At 38.7% G+C, this 21,755-nt stretch overlaps 1 protein-coding gene across 1 annotated transcript in view; it reads left to right on the top strand.

Annotated features, from left to right (window-relative positions):
• Positions 1–9,082: 9,082 nt before the first annotated feature.
• Positions 9,083–21,755, top strand: part of sptbn4b (spectrin, beta, non-erythrocytic 4b) — a 75,505-nt gene continuing 62,832 nt past the window's right edge. Inside the window, exons 1-12 of the mRNA XM_087176557.1 lie at positions 9,083–9,228; positions 9,655–9,806; positions 10,113–10,286; positions 16,766–16,857; positions 17,191–17,271; positions 17,612–17,727; positions 17,925–18,037; positions 18,330–18,517; positions 19,494–19,611; positions 19,858–20,016; positions 20,424–20,726; positions 21,012–21,116. Coding sequence (XP_087032683.1) covers positions 9,084–9,228; positions 9,655–9,806; positions 10,113–10,286; positions 16,766–16,857; positions 17,191–17,271; positions 17,612–17,727; positions 17,925–18,037; positions 18,330–18,517; positions 19,494–19,611; positions 19,858–20,016; positions 20,424–20,726; positions 21,012–21,116 — 1,746 coding nt within the window. The 5' untranslated portion in view covers position 9,083. The remainder of the gene's footprint in view (positions 9,229–9,654; positions 9,807–10,112; positions 10,287–16,765; positions 16,858–17,190; positions 17,272–17,611; positions 17,728–17,924; positions 18,038–18,329; positions 18,518–19,493; positions 19,612–19,857; positions 20,017–20,423; positions 20,727–21,011; positions 21,117–21,755) is intronic.

The raw sequence follows: 21,755 nt of genomic DNA, 5'->3' as shown, positions 1-21,755 counted from the left end.
AAAGTGTTTTAATCCTAAGAATTGCCGGAAAACAACTTGACATTCACTAAAACCATTATTGCTCAGAATCTGACGCAGATAGAAACATGAAGTAAAAACCAGTTGATAGCCTAAACCTTTGACTTTTATTATAAATCATTGGCTTTACCTTGGAAACTGGATATGGCTGAAAAATAGGCAATAAAATCTATTATTATTATTAGTATTAGTATTATTAGTATAAGTAAAGTAAAGAGAACAACTACTGAAAGAGTTCTAACAGAGCTGAAGTTGAATCACATAAACACACTCAATTCAACCGGGGGGGGGGGCAAAGATGGCCACCCTGAATATAGAACATTTCTTTTTAGACGCTGTCCTATAAACCACGATGAGGTTAGGTTTGGGTCCACCTAGAGAAAAAATAATGCCTCAGATGATCTAGATTCAGTCCTAAAAGTGATAGATGAGAAGACTTCTCTGGTGCTAAGTGTTCATTCCTGCTGCGCTGTCTTTCCTAGAGTTGGATGGTCAAACAGTATGAGTGGAACATGAAATTTTCCTTGTTCCTAGTTTGAGGTTCTGCTATCACCTCACACTAACTACCTTGTTCATTCTGTGTTTTAGGGCTGAATCATATATTGAATCGTATGATCATTGATTGTTCTGCGCAGTATTTTCTCAATTAATCAATTCCAAGTGACTTATTTAAATTTGCTTGTTTTGTTCAGTGAACAATCCAAAATCCAAATATATCTTAATTTACTATCAATAATCATAATAAAAGCCAGCAATTCCAAGCATTTATTGAACATTTTTCATTGTATGTGGGATGTTCAAGGGATCACACACACACACACACACACACACACACACACACACACACACACACACACACACACACACACACAGATAGAGACAGGTGATTCCGCCTCCTTCTTCCAGCTCCATGGAGAGATCAGAGAGGCTGCTGCTGTTATAGTGTTTGATCCTTCAGTGTTAGAACAGTAGACTCTGGATCCTGTACTGACTGAAACATGTGAAGTACATAATCCCGTGGAGTCCAGCAGGACAAACCTCAGAACCAGAACCAGATCCCCTTTCAGTCTGGGAAAGTACAAAACGGTCCAGAAACAACCTTTATCCGGATCCTGTGTTCCTGCTGTTCTTTCCCCTACTTTTTTGCTCCAGGTTTAGGGTTCTACAACTAGAGCTGTTAAGCACAAAGATTTTCTTTGTTTCCTTTAAATGCCACAGTGATGATCTTAGATATTACATAATATGATTACAGCTAAATTAATAGATCTCAGCAGGTTTAACGAATGCAGCGTGAAACACGATACTGCACTGCTGTTGTCATTATACATGAACAATAATCACAGATCAATTTTACTGAGGAGAACTTTCGAAGTGTATTATATTTATGAGCAGTTTAAATGGAGAAAGCAAAATGAAAGCATTCAGCAGCAGATTCACTCCCATCACTCGCATTTTAATGCAGCTTTGTGGTTTTAGGTGTTGATTACAGACCAACTCCAGACACTGACTGCTGTGAGGGCAGCAGCATTACTCAGCACTTTATTTCTGACACTGTTGTCAAGAAGCTATACTTGAAAGCCTTTGAAAAGCAAGCAAAATGAGACCCAGACTAATAATTTTGTATATTTCCAGTCTTTTTTGCAATTTTTTTGGAAGTGATTTGTACCTGCAGTTTATTTGTAATCAGAACTATTTAGAGCTCCTGGAAGTTGATTGTCCCTTGAAGGTTATACATATACTGTGCACATATACATTTACCATACTATGGTAAAATAAGTGTGTATGTGTCAGGTTAAGGTAGTGAGGATTGTTGCATATTCTCAGAAGCTGTTGTCATTTTTAGATTGCAGCTGCTGTTTTCTGTGTGTAGTGCTGATACTTGGACAACATAGTAGATCTTTTTTTATCAGCCATACCTATGCTGGATTGTATCTGACTCACTGGCGCACAACTGCAGCTGTTAAATAAATTAATAATAAAAATATTAAATAAACATTGATGCCAATGATGTAGCCAGATGATGATCCATCCTCTTGTCAGTCCAAACACAGTTTATAGTTTGCTTCGATGGCTGCTGCAGTTACTGACTCACAGTTGATAAAGATCTATGCAGGAACAGAAACAGTGTTTGATTGGATGAATATTTGAGGTCTAAACAAGAAATATATTACCATAAATACATAACAGATGTCAGATGTGATTGGTTACCTTGCAGCACTTTTGCACCCCTTTTAGGCCTATTTTTAACTTTACCCTCTGTTGTGCTTGCCCGTCCCTTACCACCTGTGCCACTTCATATACACAATAAAAAGAGGATAGCAGTTGTGCCTATTTCGCTGGATTTGGTGTAACTTTGCCTTGTGGTCGAGCAAACAAGAGGAAATAAAAGTGTGACTGGTTGAAGCCTGAGCAAATATTCCGTCAAATATACAACATCCTCTCTAATATTTTGTTATTGAAATAACAATAATATATTTCAATTTATAGACAAAGATACATTAGATGGAGTATTTGGACATTGACATCCAAGGTCAAAACCTAGTATATGGCTGGACCGTGTATCTTCAGTGTGTGAAATTGAGGATGTAGTTGAAAACTGTTATGGAATCGCTATAAAAAACTGACATCATTACATCATATTTGCATTCTGCCTAATGTAATAATCTGTTTGCTTCTCTCCTCCTCTGTGCTCACATTACAGTATTTTATTACAGCCGAATTCCCAATGAAGCTGTTCTCATTTGCATGTTTTTCTGTTTCTGTTGTCAGACAATGGAACAAGTATGAAATAGTGACTGAAACACAGCACATTAAGACTACATGTTAACCAGCACTCACTTCCAATCCATTTCCAAGCTGCTGCTTTGCTTCTAAAATCCTGATTTTAGAACCAAGACCTCATCTGACAAAATCACTAAATGCATACGTTGAAGACAAAGACTGTGCTGTGCTCTTGGCTATATTTACAAGCAAATGGATCACTCAGAGAGAAAATTAGAAACAACAGAATATCTGTCTTATTTTGTCTCTCACACAGCGTACAGCCTCCATCTGGGTAACAAACTGCTGCTCCACCTCTGCCACTCACTGAACAGAGTAGACAAAGAAAGAGGGAGGGTCTGAAAAGTCCATGAAGTTGGCAACACTGCGGGCTGTAAACTCCCCCAAATAGAAACAGTTTGCGCCAATTGCATTTGAAAGAGCAACAGCCTATGATCTTCTGAAAGCATTTTAAAACCTGAAAGAAAGTAAACCTGATGGTGGTCATCAGGGGTCTCGGACTTTATAGTGGGCATTTTGGGGGGGCAGGGACAGTCTAATCAGCAATGCTATTGACTTGCATTATGGAAGTTGTAGTGTCCAGCATTTTTGGAGCTTGATCTGAATTAGTGACTAAAAGTCAGTACATACAGCCTGTACTCCTCTGATTTTTACCATTCTTTTAAAATTTGTCTCTTATGAGTCTCCCAATATTACAGTTCTTCTGCATTGGTCTTAGCATGTGATAATGGTTGTTGCTGCTTGCTTGAGACAAAAGTTTCCAACTAAAATATTAAAATTATTTCTTATTGATATTCTGACGTTGAAAAGTGGGCTTTTCATTCATACTACTCTGAACGCAGATAGTCTCTTCTGTGCTCAGTCTCTGGAGGAAATCATGAAGCATCTCACTGCTGCTCATACTTATGGAGCAGAAAATGGATAGCCAGGAGTGTGTGTGTGTGTGTGTGTGTGTGTGTCTGTGTGTGTGTGTGTGTGTGTGTCTGTGTGTGTCTGTGTGTGTCTGTGTGTGTCTGTGTGTGTCTGTGTGTGTCTGTGTCTGTGTGTGTGTGTGTCTGTGTCTGTGTCTGTGTCTGTGTGTTTTATCACCTTTATTCTAATATTCAGACTCAGCTGTTGAGGAATCCGCTAGCCCCAGGCAAGAGAGTCAACATTATTTCTGAAAATCCCCCACACACACAGACACACAGACATACACACACAGATATACATCAGAGCAGTCCTGTGAGATGTGAGTCTGATTGATTGAAAGACACCAGGTGGTTGAGGTTAGGCAAGGATCAGGGCAAGGAGAGCAGAGGACACACACACACACACACACACACACACACACACACACACACACACACACACACACTATTTTGACTGACATGACAGTGTAGCAGTTTGACTGATGTGGTGTAGATACTTTCTACTCTCCTCTGTAATGCAATGATTGGTTTCGATAAGTGTTTTAGTTTGTTGATGTTATCTCATCATGTCTAAACGTGATATTCCACATGTATTACATTGTTTTATTCTCATGCTGTTGGTCTGTACTATGAGTCTCTCTTTCTACTTCATGGCAGTACACTCATTTTACAGTGTGCTGACAGCTGAGACAGTGATATGGTTAAAATGATCACTCTAGCTTTCTCAGATAAGCTTCCCTTGTTTTATTATCCACATACTCCCATCTCTCTGTGGCAGGAGTGTTTCTGTGTGAACCTTTGCTGAATTCATGGTTTGTAATATCAGTCAGTTTGGTCTGCAGTGGGACTGTGTGCAGCCAACTTTGATTTTGGCTCTCTCACACTCTAAAGGGAAACGCTGGCAAAAGATTTTGCCACACAGGTGATATGGATGAAAAATATATAGGGATTTAGGGAGGTTAAACATGGGGCTGGTTCATATCACATCATCAGCTGCCATTTATCTGAGACTTAAAGACTAACTCGACCAAGTCATGTTGAGATATTTTCAGTACAGCTGCAAGGAAGTTTGATTGTAGACATTGTTTCAGTGATGTTTAAGAGGTTGTTGGGTTTTGCTGTCAGTTCCTCAGGATGAAGGATGAAAAGCCATTTTCCACCTAACACAGAAGAAGATACTGTACCAGTTCCTCTGAGACAAAATATAGCAGATGAACTAATATAAAGATTTTTGAAGATACATCCAGTGCATCTTTTGCAGGTCTTAGTACCCCATAATCAAATACAAGCCAGTCAGTTTTTTAATTTCTTAAGTAAATGTGAAAAATGTTAAAAAAAAAAAAAAAACCCATGTGCTCAAAATGAGATTTTATTATATTTAAGAACCACAATTTACAAAAAGTAAAAAAAAAAAAAACATGAAAAATGTTCATAGTGTGAAATTACTGATGTATTAACCTGCAAGCAGCTTTTATGTTGTAGCTGTCCAGGTGGATAACATAAAATACTGTTCAGTAGCTCTTCAATTAGTCAATTACTTGAGTAATCAATCAACAGAGAATTAAATGGTAACTATTTTGATATTGAATTGTAGAAACGTTCACAGGTTCCAGCTTCTCAAAGCTTCTTTTGGTTTTTGGACTGTTGATCAGACAAAACAAGACATTTTATTATTTCACTTTATGTTCTTGGCCAGTTTGATTGATTTTTTACTATATTTCTATGTTACTATTTTCTGACATAGACAAAGCGATTCATCAAAAAAGTAATCATCGGATTAATCAATCGTTAGTTGTAACTCTAATTACATTACATGTATTACGGTAACAACAAAATTGTAAATGAGTATTACAGTGTTCTAATATTAATAATATTACAATGTGTAAAACTGGTTTGCATGCCTCTCTGACTGAATGGCACAGTGGGATTAGCACCTTTGCATATTCACTCAGTTAGCCTATAAATTCAACTGATTTCCTGTAGTTTTCACTTCTGCTGCAGTCCTCATCATCAGACAGAAAGCACTGTAATGTTTTGCTGTTACTCTCTCCAGGGAGAACAGCTAAGTGCATGTGCACATCTACCCATCCTCTCTTTGTCTTGCAGGGCATGCTGACATTTACTCGATATGGCTATGTTGTTTTCCAGGGGTTTCACATGTGATGTTCGACTTTTGATGTGGTGGAGATGGAGGATGGGCCAGAAAAGGGGTGAGATGAGGGGAAGACAAAGAGATTTACAACAAATAGATTGATGCAGAAAATGACAGAGAAACCCCTAAACCTGCAGCAGCCTCGATCACTCTTTGACTTTTAGTCTTTTTGAAATCCTAATTAATAAATCAATCAAAAACTCATAATCATGAAAATCCTTTGATCCACTTTTTTTTATTTAAATAATAATAATAAATACAAGCACAGTTTCATTAATTTCACATTAATTCTTGTTTAGTCTGTGAATTGTGCACTGGTGCATTTGTCTTATTAATATGTTGGATTGATGTCCATCTAGTAATTTTCTGTTTGAGTGAGAGTGAGAGGTGTGGATGGGGTTTGATGGGGAAAGGAAGGGGGCTGAGGAGGTTTGAGGGTGAAAGAGGGAAGAACATTTTTCATTCAGTGTTCTGTTATCTTACAAGGCATTTCAAGGACATGAGCTTCAATGGCTGCAGAGAGGTGAACACTAGTAAGGCCAACGGTTTTAATGCTTTAAGAGAAGGCCAACAAACATATGAAGAAGGGAGGGTATACTACTCTATATTTTTTTTAATTCAGCCCCAGTGGTCTGTACATATAGCCATTCAGAATGGAATGGCTATATATTATTTTCTTTTTTTTTCAAACCTTCAAACCCTTGAAAGTGCCTATTGGTCAAAAAAGTGCTCCTCAACAAAAACATGGACCAGCACGAGTCTTAACAACGTCAAATGTTTTTTTTTGAGTCACAGAAAAAAACAGGCGTTCCAGAAATAAATAAGAAGCTGTATTGTGTTTCCCTCGTCACATTTCCAAATCATCAGTTTTGTCCCTTGGCCTACATGTGAGACAGCTCAGTAAGAACAAGGGTTTGTTTCCCACTGGGTCCGGCCATGCATGCAAACATGTATTCCCACACCCTAAGCAGCTTTGGAGAAGAGCACCAAATGGCATATTTCATTTCCTCTTGGCACATCTGCTCTTTGCTCGGAGAAACCACTGCATGTGTTTTTCATGTATCCATCACATGCATAACATGTGTAACACAAAAGATGGCAGATAAACACTAATATGACAGTGTTGCACCAGGATTCACATAATAGATTCTTCTTGTTTCTCAATATCTATAAAGACTGAGAAACATGTTTTACATGTATTATTATCTCTATTTTGTATTAAACACAAACCCCTTGTGGGTTGAAAGATGGCTGTTAAAGTTTTCATCCATCATAGAGCACAAAATATCCATAGAAACTCAATCCTCTCCTGCAGCATCGTCCACCCACCTTTCCTCAACAAACAACAAACGACATGCTTCCCCCAACATGCTAAAATATGGCTGAATTCTATGCTCTTTTAGTAATGAGCATCCATCACTTTAATTTGCAAACTATGGGGCCATCTGGACTTTACATGACATGTACTGTCTAAAAGATTATAAATACATGGGATTTTTTAAACAGGGTTAATAGAATATAAGGAAGGGTGTATAAAATGCTAAAACAGACATAGCTAAATCCCTTTTAGCTGCATGTTTAAGAATGAGAGGGTGACCTTTGAAGACGAGATTCATATTTGATAGCTGTCAGGCTTTTCCAGCACATGAGAGCAAGAAGTTTAAGTATTCACCCACTGCTGATTTTTAGGTGTCTCTGACTTTTCTAATGGATACCTGAAACAGAAGCGTGCAGTGCTTGAAGCATATTGTTTACACCAGGTGAATCCATCCGTTCTGCAAGATTTTGGTTTTCTTTGAGTTTTGACAAATTGGTGATTGACATCAAACTGCTCTATCAGCTCCTATAATGTATTCAACTGAAAACAGTGAATGTCAGAAAAACGAACCAATCCTAATTCTTTTCATTATCATTTTGATGTTTTGAACATTTCCATTCCTTACCTCTCACCCTGTACTGTGTGATTTCTTGGTGAGGTTTAGAAGTTATTTTTATCGTCTGGTTTTCAGCTGTCAATGGAGGAGATGGGAGAGATGAGAGAACCAAATAATTTTTACTCTGTCTCCCACCATCCTTTGAATCATCAGAGAGATTTTATTTTAAGCTTCTCTATTGTAAAATGCTGTGATGCCAAGGACAGGTGCTGCATCATTCATGAACGGGAAGGAGCTGTTACTTACGTACTCCTGAGTAGTTTTTTTTTTTTTTTTCTTTCCGCAGTGAGTCATTTTATTTGTGCATTTTGATCTCAATTAAATTAGGGATGTTGCAGTAACTGTTTGCACATACTATCCCCTGTAAATTAATTTGCTTCAGTGAACTTGTTTGGCTAAATAGGGGTTAAAAAATGTCTGATAAAGTGTGTGAAGTCAGTCAGAATTTAATTATGAAGTGTGAACAGCCTTTCACCTATGGGGGTGTGTTTGACAGTTAGACAGGACAAGAACACAGCAATGACACCTGTCTTCTTCACCACCTTATTTGTGCTCCTATGCATGATTGTGTGTGTGTGTATGTACAGTACATGTGAAAATGCCTTTACACACATGTACATGTGAGTATTCTGTCTACGTACACCACCAATTACGCACTACAGACACCAACGGGATAAATAAACTGCACAGCAAAGGCAGTCACACACATACCACGAACCCGGACATTTGCACATAGCATTTTGTTTGTATTTTATTTTTTATTACTTTTCTATTATTATTATTTATTCTCAGTACTTATTTTTAGCCTAAATGTATCCTTGCGGTGTTATTATTTTTGTCTGTGTTAATACTGCTTGGGGAGTAATAAAGACCCTACCTTCCTGACTAACACGTGCATGTGTAGAGCTTCTGAAACAGCTTTTTATGCATTTTAACCAAAGCTGTCCTCTGAGAATGAGGGTCATTACTTTTCCTGATGATCACAATAATAAAATGTTACTGTTTATTTGATTAATGAATGTACCTTTAGGTTCAAATAGAAGTCAATTTTTTCAGCATGTTATTAAAACCTACAACGACTGAGCTACTGCATATATGTCATCAGACAGACTTTATTTACAACATAGACAAGCTGATATCTGAGTTTTAACAAAAGGCGAATGTTGACTGTGTCCATATGGGTTCATGTTTCTACACACATGCATCAATACCTGTGTTTCTGTGTCTCTTCTGTGTCTGTATATGTGTGACCAGCATTTGTGTGTGTATTTTAGGGCGTCGGGCGCGATGGCTAATGCCTCCCCAGACCTGGACAACGCGGAAGCCCAGCGCCAGCTCAACAACAACAACCGACCAATCAGCTCTGGGTTCTGGGAGACGGAGTGTACCAGCTCCAAGCTGTTCGAGTGCTCCCGCATCAAGGCCCTGGCAGGTCAGAGGTCACATGCATACAGACAAACACACTATGAACAGACCTGCATAAGAAGATATATTAATATACCAAGGGCATGGTGTTGAGTTTTTAATTCTTCATTTGTTTCAAGTAGGTGGCTTCAAACTAATCCACTAACATTAGTGTTAATATGATTTTATTGGTAAAGCAGCACTAAAAATCCTTCCCTCCAGAAACACAGAACATAGATCTCATATTTTAAAAAGCCTCATCAGGTAACCTCACAAGGTAAAACTGTAAGCAAAATTTGATTAAATGCTAGTGCTAGCTAATGCTGTTTAGGATAGTATTTTATTTAATATTAACTGTCTTTTTTAAAACAAAGCAAAGACTTTATTCGGAACCAGATTGTTCGTCTTTATGCCCTTCCCTTTGATTTGAAGTTAATTTCTTTATTTCGCTCAGACGAACGAGATGCGGTGCAGAAAAAGACTTTTACCAAGTGGGTTAACTCCCATCTGGCCAGAGTGTCCTGTCGTATATCTGACCTCTACAACGACCTGAGAGATGGATACATGCTCACCAGACTGCTGGAGGTCCTCAGTGGAGAGCTGCTGGTGAGAACATATACACACACATACACACACACACACACATCACTCAATGTAAAAATCTACCTGTTCTTAAACCAAACATTTCCATCAACTCTCAAAGCTTTACCTCAAATACTGTTTTTACTCGTAAGCTCTGTTTTTACTAGTAAAATCCAACCCATTGGCATATGTTTTTAAAAGTTATCTTTCCCTATGGTAATTATATTAATGTTAATGCTAATGTTGCATGATGTTGCATGTAGCACTATAATACACTATAATAATAAGGGCTTTGATATCAAACATATTCATCCCTCGGTCCTCCCCCAGCCGAGGCCTACTCGGGGTCGTATGCGGATCCACTGCCTGGAAAATGTTGACAAAGCTCTGCAGTTCCTCAAAGAACAGAGGGTTCACCTGGAAAATGTTGGTTCCCATGACATTGTGGATGGGAACCATCGCCTCACCCTGGGCCTTATGTGGACCATCATTCTACGCTTCCAGGTAAATAAACACATATAAAACACCAAGGTATTGCTAAGATTATTGTATAACATGTTATCACAGCTCAGAGATGTAATGACTCGGTTTTGGAGATGTCACATCTAGTTGAGTCATGGCCAAGGGTGGAGTGCAGCCTGTTGCCTGCAGCTCTTTATCTAACAGCTCACTGTGAGTGGTCATTGGTGCTGCACTAACCCTGAAATATTTAAAACTAATTTGATGTCTTGTTTAGTATTGAAGATGCATTTTTAATGAATGATAGCAGTCAGTGCTAACCTTGGTGACAAATACATTGTGTTTCTTGTGCTTGCTTGTGCCAGCTGAATGAAATGTTTAAGTTATTTTTTGGGCATTTTTTGCCTTCAATCCAATAGTTGCAGTGAGAGAGAGAGAGACAGGAAAATCAGGGAGAGAGAGAGGGGATGACATGCAGCAAAGGGCCACGAGTCGGATTCGAACCCGGTCCGCTGTGACCTAGACCTGTTTTATAATCAAAGAAGTCTACCTACCGTTCTACAATATGAGACCTTTAATACAACTCTGACTAGGAGAGTGAAAGCTGGATTGCATGCTGTATTGTTTCCTGTGAGTCCCTTATTTGAATCCAACATCAGAATGGCCACTCTACCACCACATGGAAAGGTCATTTCTGAAAAATTGTGTCCATAGATAGAATCAAAAAGGGAGTTTGATTTCATTGAAATCTTATTATTATTCTTATCTTATTATAACTTTAAGACTGGTATTGGTCTGATATTAGCAGTGTCACATGGGTGTTTCTAATGAATTAAAGTACGCTAGGTGGACTTTGTTAGTGCACTGACTTGCTGGCATGTGTTCCCATGCTACTTACTAAAGTGCCAGGATGCTGTAATCAGCAGTGGCTTCATTTAGGATGAGCTGCCAGCAGTACAGTTTGGGGGAGGTTGTCACAGCTGCAGCATCATCAGTGTGCGACGGCGACAGCAGTGTTTGGTGGATAAAGCCTGAATGTCACTCAGGGCTCAGCAGCCTAGAGGTAGCAGTCGCCTTCCAGTCTGTTCTTCAACAAGGACACACATACACACACAGAAACTTACCCACACTGCACTCGCTCTCTAACATCTACACTCTCTCAGCCTGTCTATCTATCTATCTATCTATCTATCTATCTATCTATCTATCTATCTATCTATCTATCTATCTATCTATCTAGTCACAAACATACCTATGTGCTTGCATACTGGCATACACATTTTATCACTCAAACTTGTACTCACATTCACACACATACACAGGTTTCCAGGCCTTAGCAGCAGTGATACAGGATCAGTTCCTGCCATGTAAGTACAGCATAAGCCCAGGGCTCCTCTTCATTACGCTTCAGTGCTACAGCGTGGCCTCTGCACGAAATGCTTGTTTAGCATTATTCAGACCCTTCTGTAATATTCACGGTGCACAGTCGGCTCGTAGCTGTCTCTTGGGACTCAGTGTTGTCATGCTTGGGCTGGCTACCTACCACAAAGCGCGTTTAAAAGCACTGCTAGAAGAATTAGCTCATGTTATGTCAAGTGACCTTCTGCAAGCCAGGCAAGTGAGGCAATTAAAGAGGTGAATGGTGTGTGTGTGCAATATGGCTGATTGGTCTCATGATTTCAGTGTAAATGTTTAAAAAAATGTACGTGTATGTTAACTGTTGAAACATAGTTCATGATGGACATCATTTACATGTAATTTAATCCCAACAATTTAAGTTTAAGTTTCAGTGTTTGATCTGAATGACATGTTTCAGTAGACTGAAATATATAGTTTAGATTCATATATTTTTCAAAAAATATACTCCACAACATTGTAATGGTTTGAGTCTAGCTAAGCAGCTGTAACTGCACAGTTTTGGATACAATAGTGTTGGCTACTGGCTAGCTTTGCCACCATTAGCTGTGAGCTTGGCTGTCGTCGTGCTCTCCTTCTTCTTCAGGGAGCCACTAGTCGATGGCCTCTTCAATTTTGCATGCGTTGAGACAGGAGAGCAGTGCAGGAGACTGATGTCCAGGAGTGTGTGTGTGTGTATGTGTGTGTGAGAAGGAGTAATTATGAAAGAAGTGAGGATAGAGGGAAAGGATGGTTTGCTGATGGGAAACAATAAGCAGCAATGTTGTGTTAAATAACCAAAGGTGGGGCCTGAATGTGACCATTAGTCATGTGTGCTCAGTCTGTTTCTGATTATTAACAAGGGTTAAAATAAGTTTGAAATACATACAGTATAACACAGTCTTTCCTGTTTTCCTTATCGTTTGTTCACAAGGTGCCGTTTATAACCCTCGAAGCTACAGCCATTCTTACACAACTGTTTTATTTGCCATTATTTAAGCAGGCAGGTAAGTTTAGAAAAAATCTTATTTGGAATGAAAACCTAACAAAAAGCCATTTGAGGTGAGAGGACACGAAACTGAGATTGAAACTGAAATGAAAACAAAATACACACAATATCAATGGAAAAGGAGAAAACAAAGCCACTAAGTGACTATGAAAAAAATGAATAACGACAAGCACAAAGCTGTACAGCAAAAAAAGAAATTCACATCAAATTCAAAGGACATTTTTAGTCATGTTTGACTAAGAAAAGCTTACTTCTATCTGACAGTTCAGTCTCATTTCATTTCCACTTTTGGCTAAAACCACACTGATATGTTTTCATTTTAAAACGGTGTTTTGAAACAAAAATGATCTCCGTCCAGACAAGCGCGTTTGTCCAAATCAGAAATGATCTCCATCCATACTGACATGCCTGAAAATGCATATCACATGACCATTCACCAACACTGGGCATGTGCATGCCAGTGTAAGAGGGACGCAGATTGTCTACTCTGTAGTTGGTTGCTTAGTTGCAGAAAATACTATAATTTCAGAACAGCCATGGCAAAACGTACAAGCAGAGGTTTCTTAGCATTAAAAAATGCAGAATTTAACTGCACATCAGCTGCTAGCATTTACAACAAGATCATCAACACTTGTAACTCATTATCCATGTTGCATTCACTACTGGTAGTCGAGGATGATGCTGGTTGTCTTTGTCCGGAAAAGGGTCACGTGATTGGAGTGTGACAAATCAGGGAAGGGTACACTGTGACTGACAGTCAGGAAGAGGACGTGGGTGTCTCCGTTTCTGCCAGTGCAGACTTAAACGCAACCCTGGAGTTTCCAAACTAAAACAGGGTCAGCAGTGGTTCCAAAATTCTCCATTTTAGGGCCTCGAAAACTCCAGGGTGGTGTGGACGGCAGGTGAAAATGTAGCAAAAGTGATATGTTTTAAAACTAAAACTTATTATTATGGATGTAGCCTAAAGTGCTGAATTCATGTCCTCCATTTGCTGTGAGACCTGGCTACTCTTGGAACAATTACATTTTAAAGTACAGTGTATTCTTATCTACTGATCAGCTTTAGGCAAAGACACAGTTCATTTTATAGTTTACAAGTGATCCAGGCCTGGGAGTTTTGCCATTATGCGATTGTGTTTTTTAGCCATAACTAGGATACTAACAGAGTCTGCGGTTTGATTCCAAATACAAAAGCATGTTTATAGAGTAACTTCATTTAACGGAAGATTTCCGTGGTAAGAATAACGTCAGCAAGTTGGCAGAGGTTTATGTTTCTCGAGTAGCTTCCATTTATCTTTCCCTTTTGCACTTTGTCTCTCCTCATCTCCACCTCTTTTCCCCTGTCCTCCCTTCCTCTGTGGTGAAAGAGAGAGTTTGCTTTGCCCAGTCAGCAGGTAGTACCAAACCACTGCAGTAACTGCACACACACAGAAAGAGGGAGAGAAACAGAAAGAGAGGGAGAGAGAGAGAGAAAGGAGAGAAGGGAGAGGATTGACAGGCAAAGGAAGAGGTAATCCTAATGTATTTGCAGAACCATACACAAATAATAACAGACTGTTATTATTTTCAGTGACTTCAATTATAGTGTTGTATATGGTTGGCTGAGTGTCCCTGTGCTGTATGCAGTGAGTGTGTGTATTAGTGAGCTTACCTAACACACTGCCAGCTCACTTGCAGTTTCCAGTGAGTCTGAATTGAGACACATTGATCTAGCTTTACTATGTATTTGACAACATATATAGATTCAGATTTTTACTGAATGCACACAATACTGCACTCTTGACACAGCTGAGATGTAGATTGTTGCAGTAGCAGGGACATGTTCCTAGTGACACATTCCCTGTGAGATTATCTGACACATTGTCGTAAGCATCACAATGTTGTCTTTTCTTAACCTTTTTTAGTCTGTTGCAGTGAAGCAAGTGCTGGCAGACACATTTTACATCACAACAAATCATGGAGATAATGGTGAATTGTGGATCATACTCATATTTCCTATTTATGACAAATTTTCTGTGTCTAAGGGTCTTCCATCTGTTCTTGATCACTAAGACAGTAACTCTTAGATTGCAATGAAAATTAATCCTTTTCTTATTTTATGGATTTACTGATTAATCGTTTAATTAATCTGTGTGTCAAAAATAATGACAAATACTAATTACTCACAAGTTACCAGCCTATCGTGACGCCTTAGAAACTGCTTGCTTCCTCTTCATCATTTGATCTATAGTGGTATGAAACAGTGGAAAGCAAGCAGCTCTTCTAATTTGTGAAGCAGTGACCAGCTAATATTTGGTATTTTTCAAATGTTAAACACCTAAGGTCATACATTATTTATCATTTAAAGTAGGGCTGCACAATATGCAAAAAATCATAATGCAATTATTTCGACACATTTAGATATGAGTCACCATTTTATTGGCTATGGTAATTTTTGCATTTCAATCACTGAAAAACGTATAAAAAGGTTGATCTGTGTAGCGTCATAATGCTATATTTATTATGGTCTGCTGTGACACATTTTACCTCTATCAAAAAATAGCAGCTCCTTAAATTTGGATATGGCACTTGGCCATATTGTGATTTCAATAACATTTTGATTAATTATTCAGCGCTAATTTATACTTTTGGATTTGGGTCATTTTCACTGATAAATAATTCACTGTGAAATAAAGAAATTCGTTTTGCGATAAAAATAAATATTTAATGCAATAAGGTGGACATTTAATAAATGTTTATGCTCAAATTAATTAGGCTTTTTCCATATGCATTGTTTGCATATAAATTATGATGTCTCTGCTGCTGAAATAAACTTTAGAGCTGGTTTCAAAATGTATTTGTGTGTGTGCATTTGTATGGTTATGCGATATGAGGACCAGTTTGAGTTTTAGTCCTCTGGAGTGAGGATATTTTGGGAAGTACTCACGTTCTGACACATGGTCAAAGCGCTGTATGAGGGTTAAGACTTGGTTTCATGGTTTGGGGCATAATTAGGTTTAAGGGTAGGGTTAGGGATAGTCGTTAGGCATCTAGTTGTGATGGTTAAGGTTAGGGTAAGGGACGGGGGAATGCATTATGTCCATGAGAGTCCTCAGAAGGATAGAAGTACAAACATTTGTGTGTGTGTGCGTGCAGTGTTGTGCCTAACAACATGGCTAGCAGCTGATTCATGGGTGTCAGGTCCCCAATTACCTTGGATCATGTCAATGTGATGTGATTGGTGGAATAGCTGTCACTGTCACCTATCATCAGGCGTTGTAATGGCGCTGCACTTCTTTGCACTGAAATCCTCAGCTCTTATTAAGCAATAATAATTGCCTGTTCTTTGTGTTAATTCTCTCACGCTGTGTGTTCATTTTATAGTTCAGGTATACTATCAGAGCAGTGTGACTCCGACATTTCTTCTTCGACCTCTTAGTCACCTGCAAGATCTCTTTTTTTCTTTCAAGTGAAGGCTGTTCACCCAGTTGGAGAAACCACTCAGCCAATCAGAGCCTTTATGGGCAGGACTGAAATTGGCTGACATTGCCAAACTATGTCACATGGGTACTGGCAACACTTTAATCACTGATGCGATTGCTGCTTATTATCTATAGCTAAATACAAATTATCTGACCCCGGATGGGAGCACAGCCAGGTGGATAAGAAGTAAGCTAACTTCACTGACTAGTTTGCAAATGTTAGACAGTCTTTGTTACTCTGGCTGTGTCTGAAATAACTTCATTCAATCTTTCTCTGCTCCATATACTGTATATATATTATAGACACTCAATAGTTTACTCTATAAATTGAGATTCTGCATACTAAACAATCACTGAAAGGTATAGTGTTGCAACACTATAAAATACAACGGCATTGCAGAGTAGGATTGTTAGCAGTTGTACATGGACACTTTTTTCCCTCAATTGTTGGAACTTACATTAAAATATAATGATAGTCAATATAGTGCACCATAAAGTAAACAGCAAGTGATTCTGTTTGCTAAACACCAAACTAGTAGACTCTGTCTTCAGTGAGGGACAGGTAAAAACCTAAAATGTGGATGTATTTTCCTAAACAGAAAGGGTCTGTGCCACATTGTCTCTCCCACAAATGCTTAACCTGTTGCTTTTCTTGTTCAGATCCAAGTGATCAAAATAGAGACAGAAGACAACAGAGAAACCCGCTCTGCTAAGGATGCCCTACTGCTCTGGTGCCAGATGAAGACCGCAGGGTGAGCAGTGAAATAAATATAAAGGAAACTGTGACCTGCAACAGTGAATTCCATGATCATTTATGTAATTTTCCATTTAATTTTTGTTTATTTATTTATTTCACACAAGTCAGAATCGAATACAGGTAAAAGCATACAAACATGATTATATTAATGGATGAAAATGGGAAACCCCAATAAGCTTCAGAAGTTTGTGAATAGGGGCCCAGTAACGGCATGTAAAAAATAATAACAATTTCAGCTACAAAATACCTAAATCCTAATACCTAAAACTCAAAGAATAACTAAATGGTCCAAAAACACACTTAAAGTTACAAAAGATTTCTCGTCCAGGTACCCTGAGGTCAACATTCAGAACTTTACCACCTGCTGGAGAGACGGCCTTGCCTTCAATGCCCTCATACACAGACACAGGTAAGTAGTATTCTATCTATCATGTTTAAAATTGGGTTTGATGCTATGAGAGCAGCAGATAGAAAATTGTGGGAATGTTTGCCATGTCTTTGTGTTTTGTTTTTTTTTTATTTACAGCAGAAGTTGTTGTATTTTTCAGTTTTTCAGGAATTTAAGATCTAAATTAAGATGTTAATGATGTAAAACACCAGACCAAAAACAGCTGCACCAGCAAAAACAAAATGAATACACGCACATTTAGATGAGCAGACAAAGACAGAATTGTAAGACTGACATGCAATTTTAGGACTAGAGCCATACAAGCATGGCAAATTCTGTTGCTTCATCTTGCACTCTCCAGACCTGACCTGATAGAGTTCCACAAGCTGACACGGTCCAATGCAACCCATAACCTCCAGCAAGCCTTCAACATCGCTGAGCAGCACCTCGGCCTCACCAAACTCCTGGACCCTGAAGGTGAGAATGTTTAACTGGTTTTGGGTTAATGTCAGTTAAACCACATTACATACAGAAATAGTGATAGAAAAGGAATAGTGACATAAAAGTGATTTTTTTGTATTCACCGAGAAAAATAGTTTTTCTGTGGCTCCAGCTAAAGCTGACCAGATATTAACTCCTCTGTTCACTGCCTCCATCGTCTCTCTCTGGTACAGATGTGAACACAGAGAACCCTGATGAAAAGTCCATCATCACTTATGTGGTCTCCTACTACCACTATTTCTCCAAGATGAAGGCTCTTATCGTGGAGGGCAAGAGGGTTGGCAAGGTAATAAATAGGCCCATATGCAGATTTACATATAGACATTTCATGTCCAATGCATAAATGCTAACACAGTAGTTGAGCTGCCATTATTTTGAAAATTGAAGAACCAGCTGTGTTGTCAAGCAAAAACACAAACTACAATTCATAAAAATGTGCAAAACTTCAGTGACAGAGATGTAAAAACATAATTCTGAACATTTCTCTGTATCGCATTGTGTCTGCTTGTGTTCCACCCTCTACTTAACCTCTTCTTCCTCTTTGAATCTCCGAACCATCTTCTGCCTGTCCTGGTCAGGTACTAGACAACTGTATTGAGGCAGAAAAAATCATCAACCGGTATGAGGCTCTGGCGTCAGACCTGCTGGACTGGATCGAAAAGACCATTGCGGTCATCAGCAACCAGAAGTTTGCCAACTCACTGACAGGAGTCCAGCAGCAGCTACAGGCCTTCACCACCTACTGCACTATAGAGAAGCCAATCAAGTACGTTTTGTGATTTTTTTTTTTTTTAAATGGCAGCTTGATATTTTGATAATAATAGAAAATAATCAGAAATATGTGAAAAACATATTTCAAAATAATATATTTATTATTTCTTCAAGCCTGATCCTCCATCCTGCCTGCAAAATAAGACTTGACAAATAATAATAATTTTGTTTTTAGTGTCTTAGGCTAACATTAGCTGAGAGGAATGTACAAGTAGGATTAACATCTATCTTGATCATAAAATAATTTGTGGTTATTTAATTATGTGTAGTGACATAGTTCACATTAATTAACACACACACACACAGATGCACACTGATGTTGTTTCTACAAAAGCACAGACACTGTCTATACAGTACATACATACAATGTACAGTACTTTGGTGTTCAATGAGAAAAATTCAAAAAAATCTCTGGTTCCTGCCTCTCTCTGCGGGTTTGCTCTTTTTTTGTCATGTATGATGATAGAAAGATATCTTATGGTTTTCGACTGTTGGTTGGACAAAACAAGACATTTTTAGACTATAATAATTTCTTATAATTTCATTTTTAAATATTTTTTTGAAAATTTATAGAAAAGTGAATTATGAAAAAAATCAGCAGATTAATCAGTAATGAAAATTATATTATTGCTGAAGCAGTAAAAAATACACATGAGATCTTCATACAGTAGACCCTCCCAGAGTGATGATATGCAATGATACTGGAGTTAACAGGTAAGCAGAGTGAGCAAAGACATCGCCCTCTAACCACAGTCGTCAGACCTCCATGTAGCCAGCATTCATGCTGCCTCATGTCCTTGATCAAGACTCCGAATCCTTGACCAACTTTGTGGCTGCAGCTTCAGTGTTTCCTTTGACCTCAAAGTTGGAAGTATTTTGTTGTGTCTCCTACACAAGAGGGGACTATTGAAAGAGAAGAGGTCATATTGTGGAGCAGTATCCTTAACTAAAGTTTTTTGTCTCTCACTCAGGTTTCAGGAGAAGGGAAATCTCGAGGTCCTTCTCTTCACAATCCAAAGCAAACTTAGAGCCAACAACCAGAAACCATACGTGCCTCATGATGGGAAGCTCATCTCAGACATCAACAAGGTCATACATCCACCAGCTGTGTTGTGTCGTTTTTATTTCATATACAGTATTTCACTTTTTGAGTTACTGATGAAAAGGTCACAATCACTCTTTAACAGTTGAGAAAAAACCTTCAGTCAAACTTACTTTCCATAGTTTTTACCTTAAATTGACCCATGACTGTTTAACCAGTTATATTTTCCATTACCTCTATTTTAATATCACTTTTCCACTATCAAACATTTCGTTTTGTTATTTTCTTTTCAGGCCTGGGAGAGGCTGGAGAAGGCTGAGCATGAGAGGGGTGTTGCTCTGCGCAAGGAGCTGATACGTCAGGAGAAGCTAGAGTTGCTGGCTCAGCGCTTTGACCACAAAACCACCATGAGACAAGCCTGGCTCAATGAAAACCAGAGACTTGTATCACAGGTAGGGATCTAGGAGGGGTTGGGCGGGGTAAGACTGAACCAAAACTCCTCAGTCTAAAATTATGTTGCAATGTGTGAATGTTTCCCCTGTAGCTTACTTCAACCCATCTGACCTTCGCAACAGCTATACCCGTGTCTTTCGTCCACTGATGTTACAACAGTGAAGTGAAGTGTTCTGTGACTACTTGGAAGAGAAGATGTTATGCATTTTGTGTTAACTGAGCGGTTCCTGTTCCCTTTAGTGTGTCAAATCTAGGCTCTTTTAATTTGTCATCTGTCTAGTCAGTATGTAAATCATAAAGTTCTTCTTTGACCATCTTAATTTCATTATTTAATCTTCATGAGTCCAGTCTGCTTTCCTTGGCTAAACACCTTCCATTTTGTCTTTTTCCTCATCTCTGCCTTCAGGACAACTTTGGCTATGACCTACCAGCAGTCGAGGCAGCAATGAAGAAACACGAGGCCATCGAGGCAGACATAGCCTCGTATGAAGAGCGAATTGGAGTGGTGGTTGAACTTGCAGCAGAGATGGAGGCAGAAGGATACTATGACATCCGACGTATCTTGGCACGCAAGGAGAACATCCTGGGGCAGTGGGGTCTGCTGAAGGAGCTGGTCGCAGGGAGGAGGACCCGTCTGGAGAAGAACCTGGCCCTGCAGAAGACTTTTCAGGACATGGTCTACATGATCGACTGGATGGAGGACACACAGGTATTGAAGGGTGTGTGAGAGGGAGTGAATGAAAGAGACACTCTATCTCTATCTAACTACTGTATAATCAGTAGTTGGATACAGAGGAAAGAAACAGTGGAGATGGAGATGGAGGAAGTGTAAAGTCTATATGGGTTGAAGAGTGAAAATTGAAAGAGACAGAGCAGAAGTATGTGTCAGTGTTTTTGATTTATAAAGAGAAATAAAGAATGAATAGAATAACATCATAGAAATGAAATCAGAAAAAAACTCTGTTGTTTTACTGTCCCTTCCTGTCTCTCTCAGGTCCAGCTGCTGTCAAAGGACTTTGGGAAGCATCTTCTGGAGGTGGATGACCTGCTGCAGAAACACAGCCTGCAGGAAGCCGACATTGCAGTGCAGGCTGAGAGGGTCGAGACACTCAACACAGCTGCACTCAAATTCACCACAATAGAGGGTACACACACACACTCACTGAGCTTTCATACTTTGTATATCACTGAAGTATACTGATGAATATTATGAATACTAATGAGAGTGAAAATGTTCTGTTTTTTAAAACCCAAAAGCATTAATCAGAACACATAGAGAAATGTTGAATGTACTTTAAATTTTAGGTATTCGGCATTGATAAAAGCTTCAGTATCTGCACAGCAACACCTATACAATATTAAAATGTAACCTTTGTAAAGCTTATAATGTTCAGTTTCTGTTTCAGTTCATTGAAGTTCTGTTTTGTTGGTTTGGTTTTCATTATTCTGTACAGATGTTAGCAAAGTCATTTTGATTGTAATGAAGATTGTTTTCTTTTCCCCAGTGCTTGTTATCTGTCATAGACTAACTAAGTTAAAAGAGGAAGCAAGGATTTAGTTAGATTTCATTCAGTCAAGTGGAGATTTACACTATTTGACCTTGACACAACAGGAACATTGATTTTTTGAACTTGAGATCAGTAAGGAGTATGTTTTTTTTGGGGGTTTTTTTGGTGATCCAGCTCAGAGTACATTACTGTAATGAATTAAGTCTTATTTTCTTTCATGGTCATTAACA

Source organism: Seriola lalandi, unplaced genomic scaffold (assembly GCF_002814215.2).
Source record: "Seriola lalandi dorsalis isolate HSWRI2012SDOR001 ecotype SW California unplaced genomic scaffold, Sedor1 jcf7180002054560, whole genome shotgun sequence".
Classification (NCBI taxonomy): domain Eukaryota; kingdom Metazoa; phylum Chordata; class Actinopteri; order Carangiformes; family Carangidae; genus Seriola; species Seriola lalandi.
The sequence above is the reverse complement of the archived record's forward strand: the minus strand, read 5'-3'. Positions and strand labels throughout refer to the sequence as shown.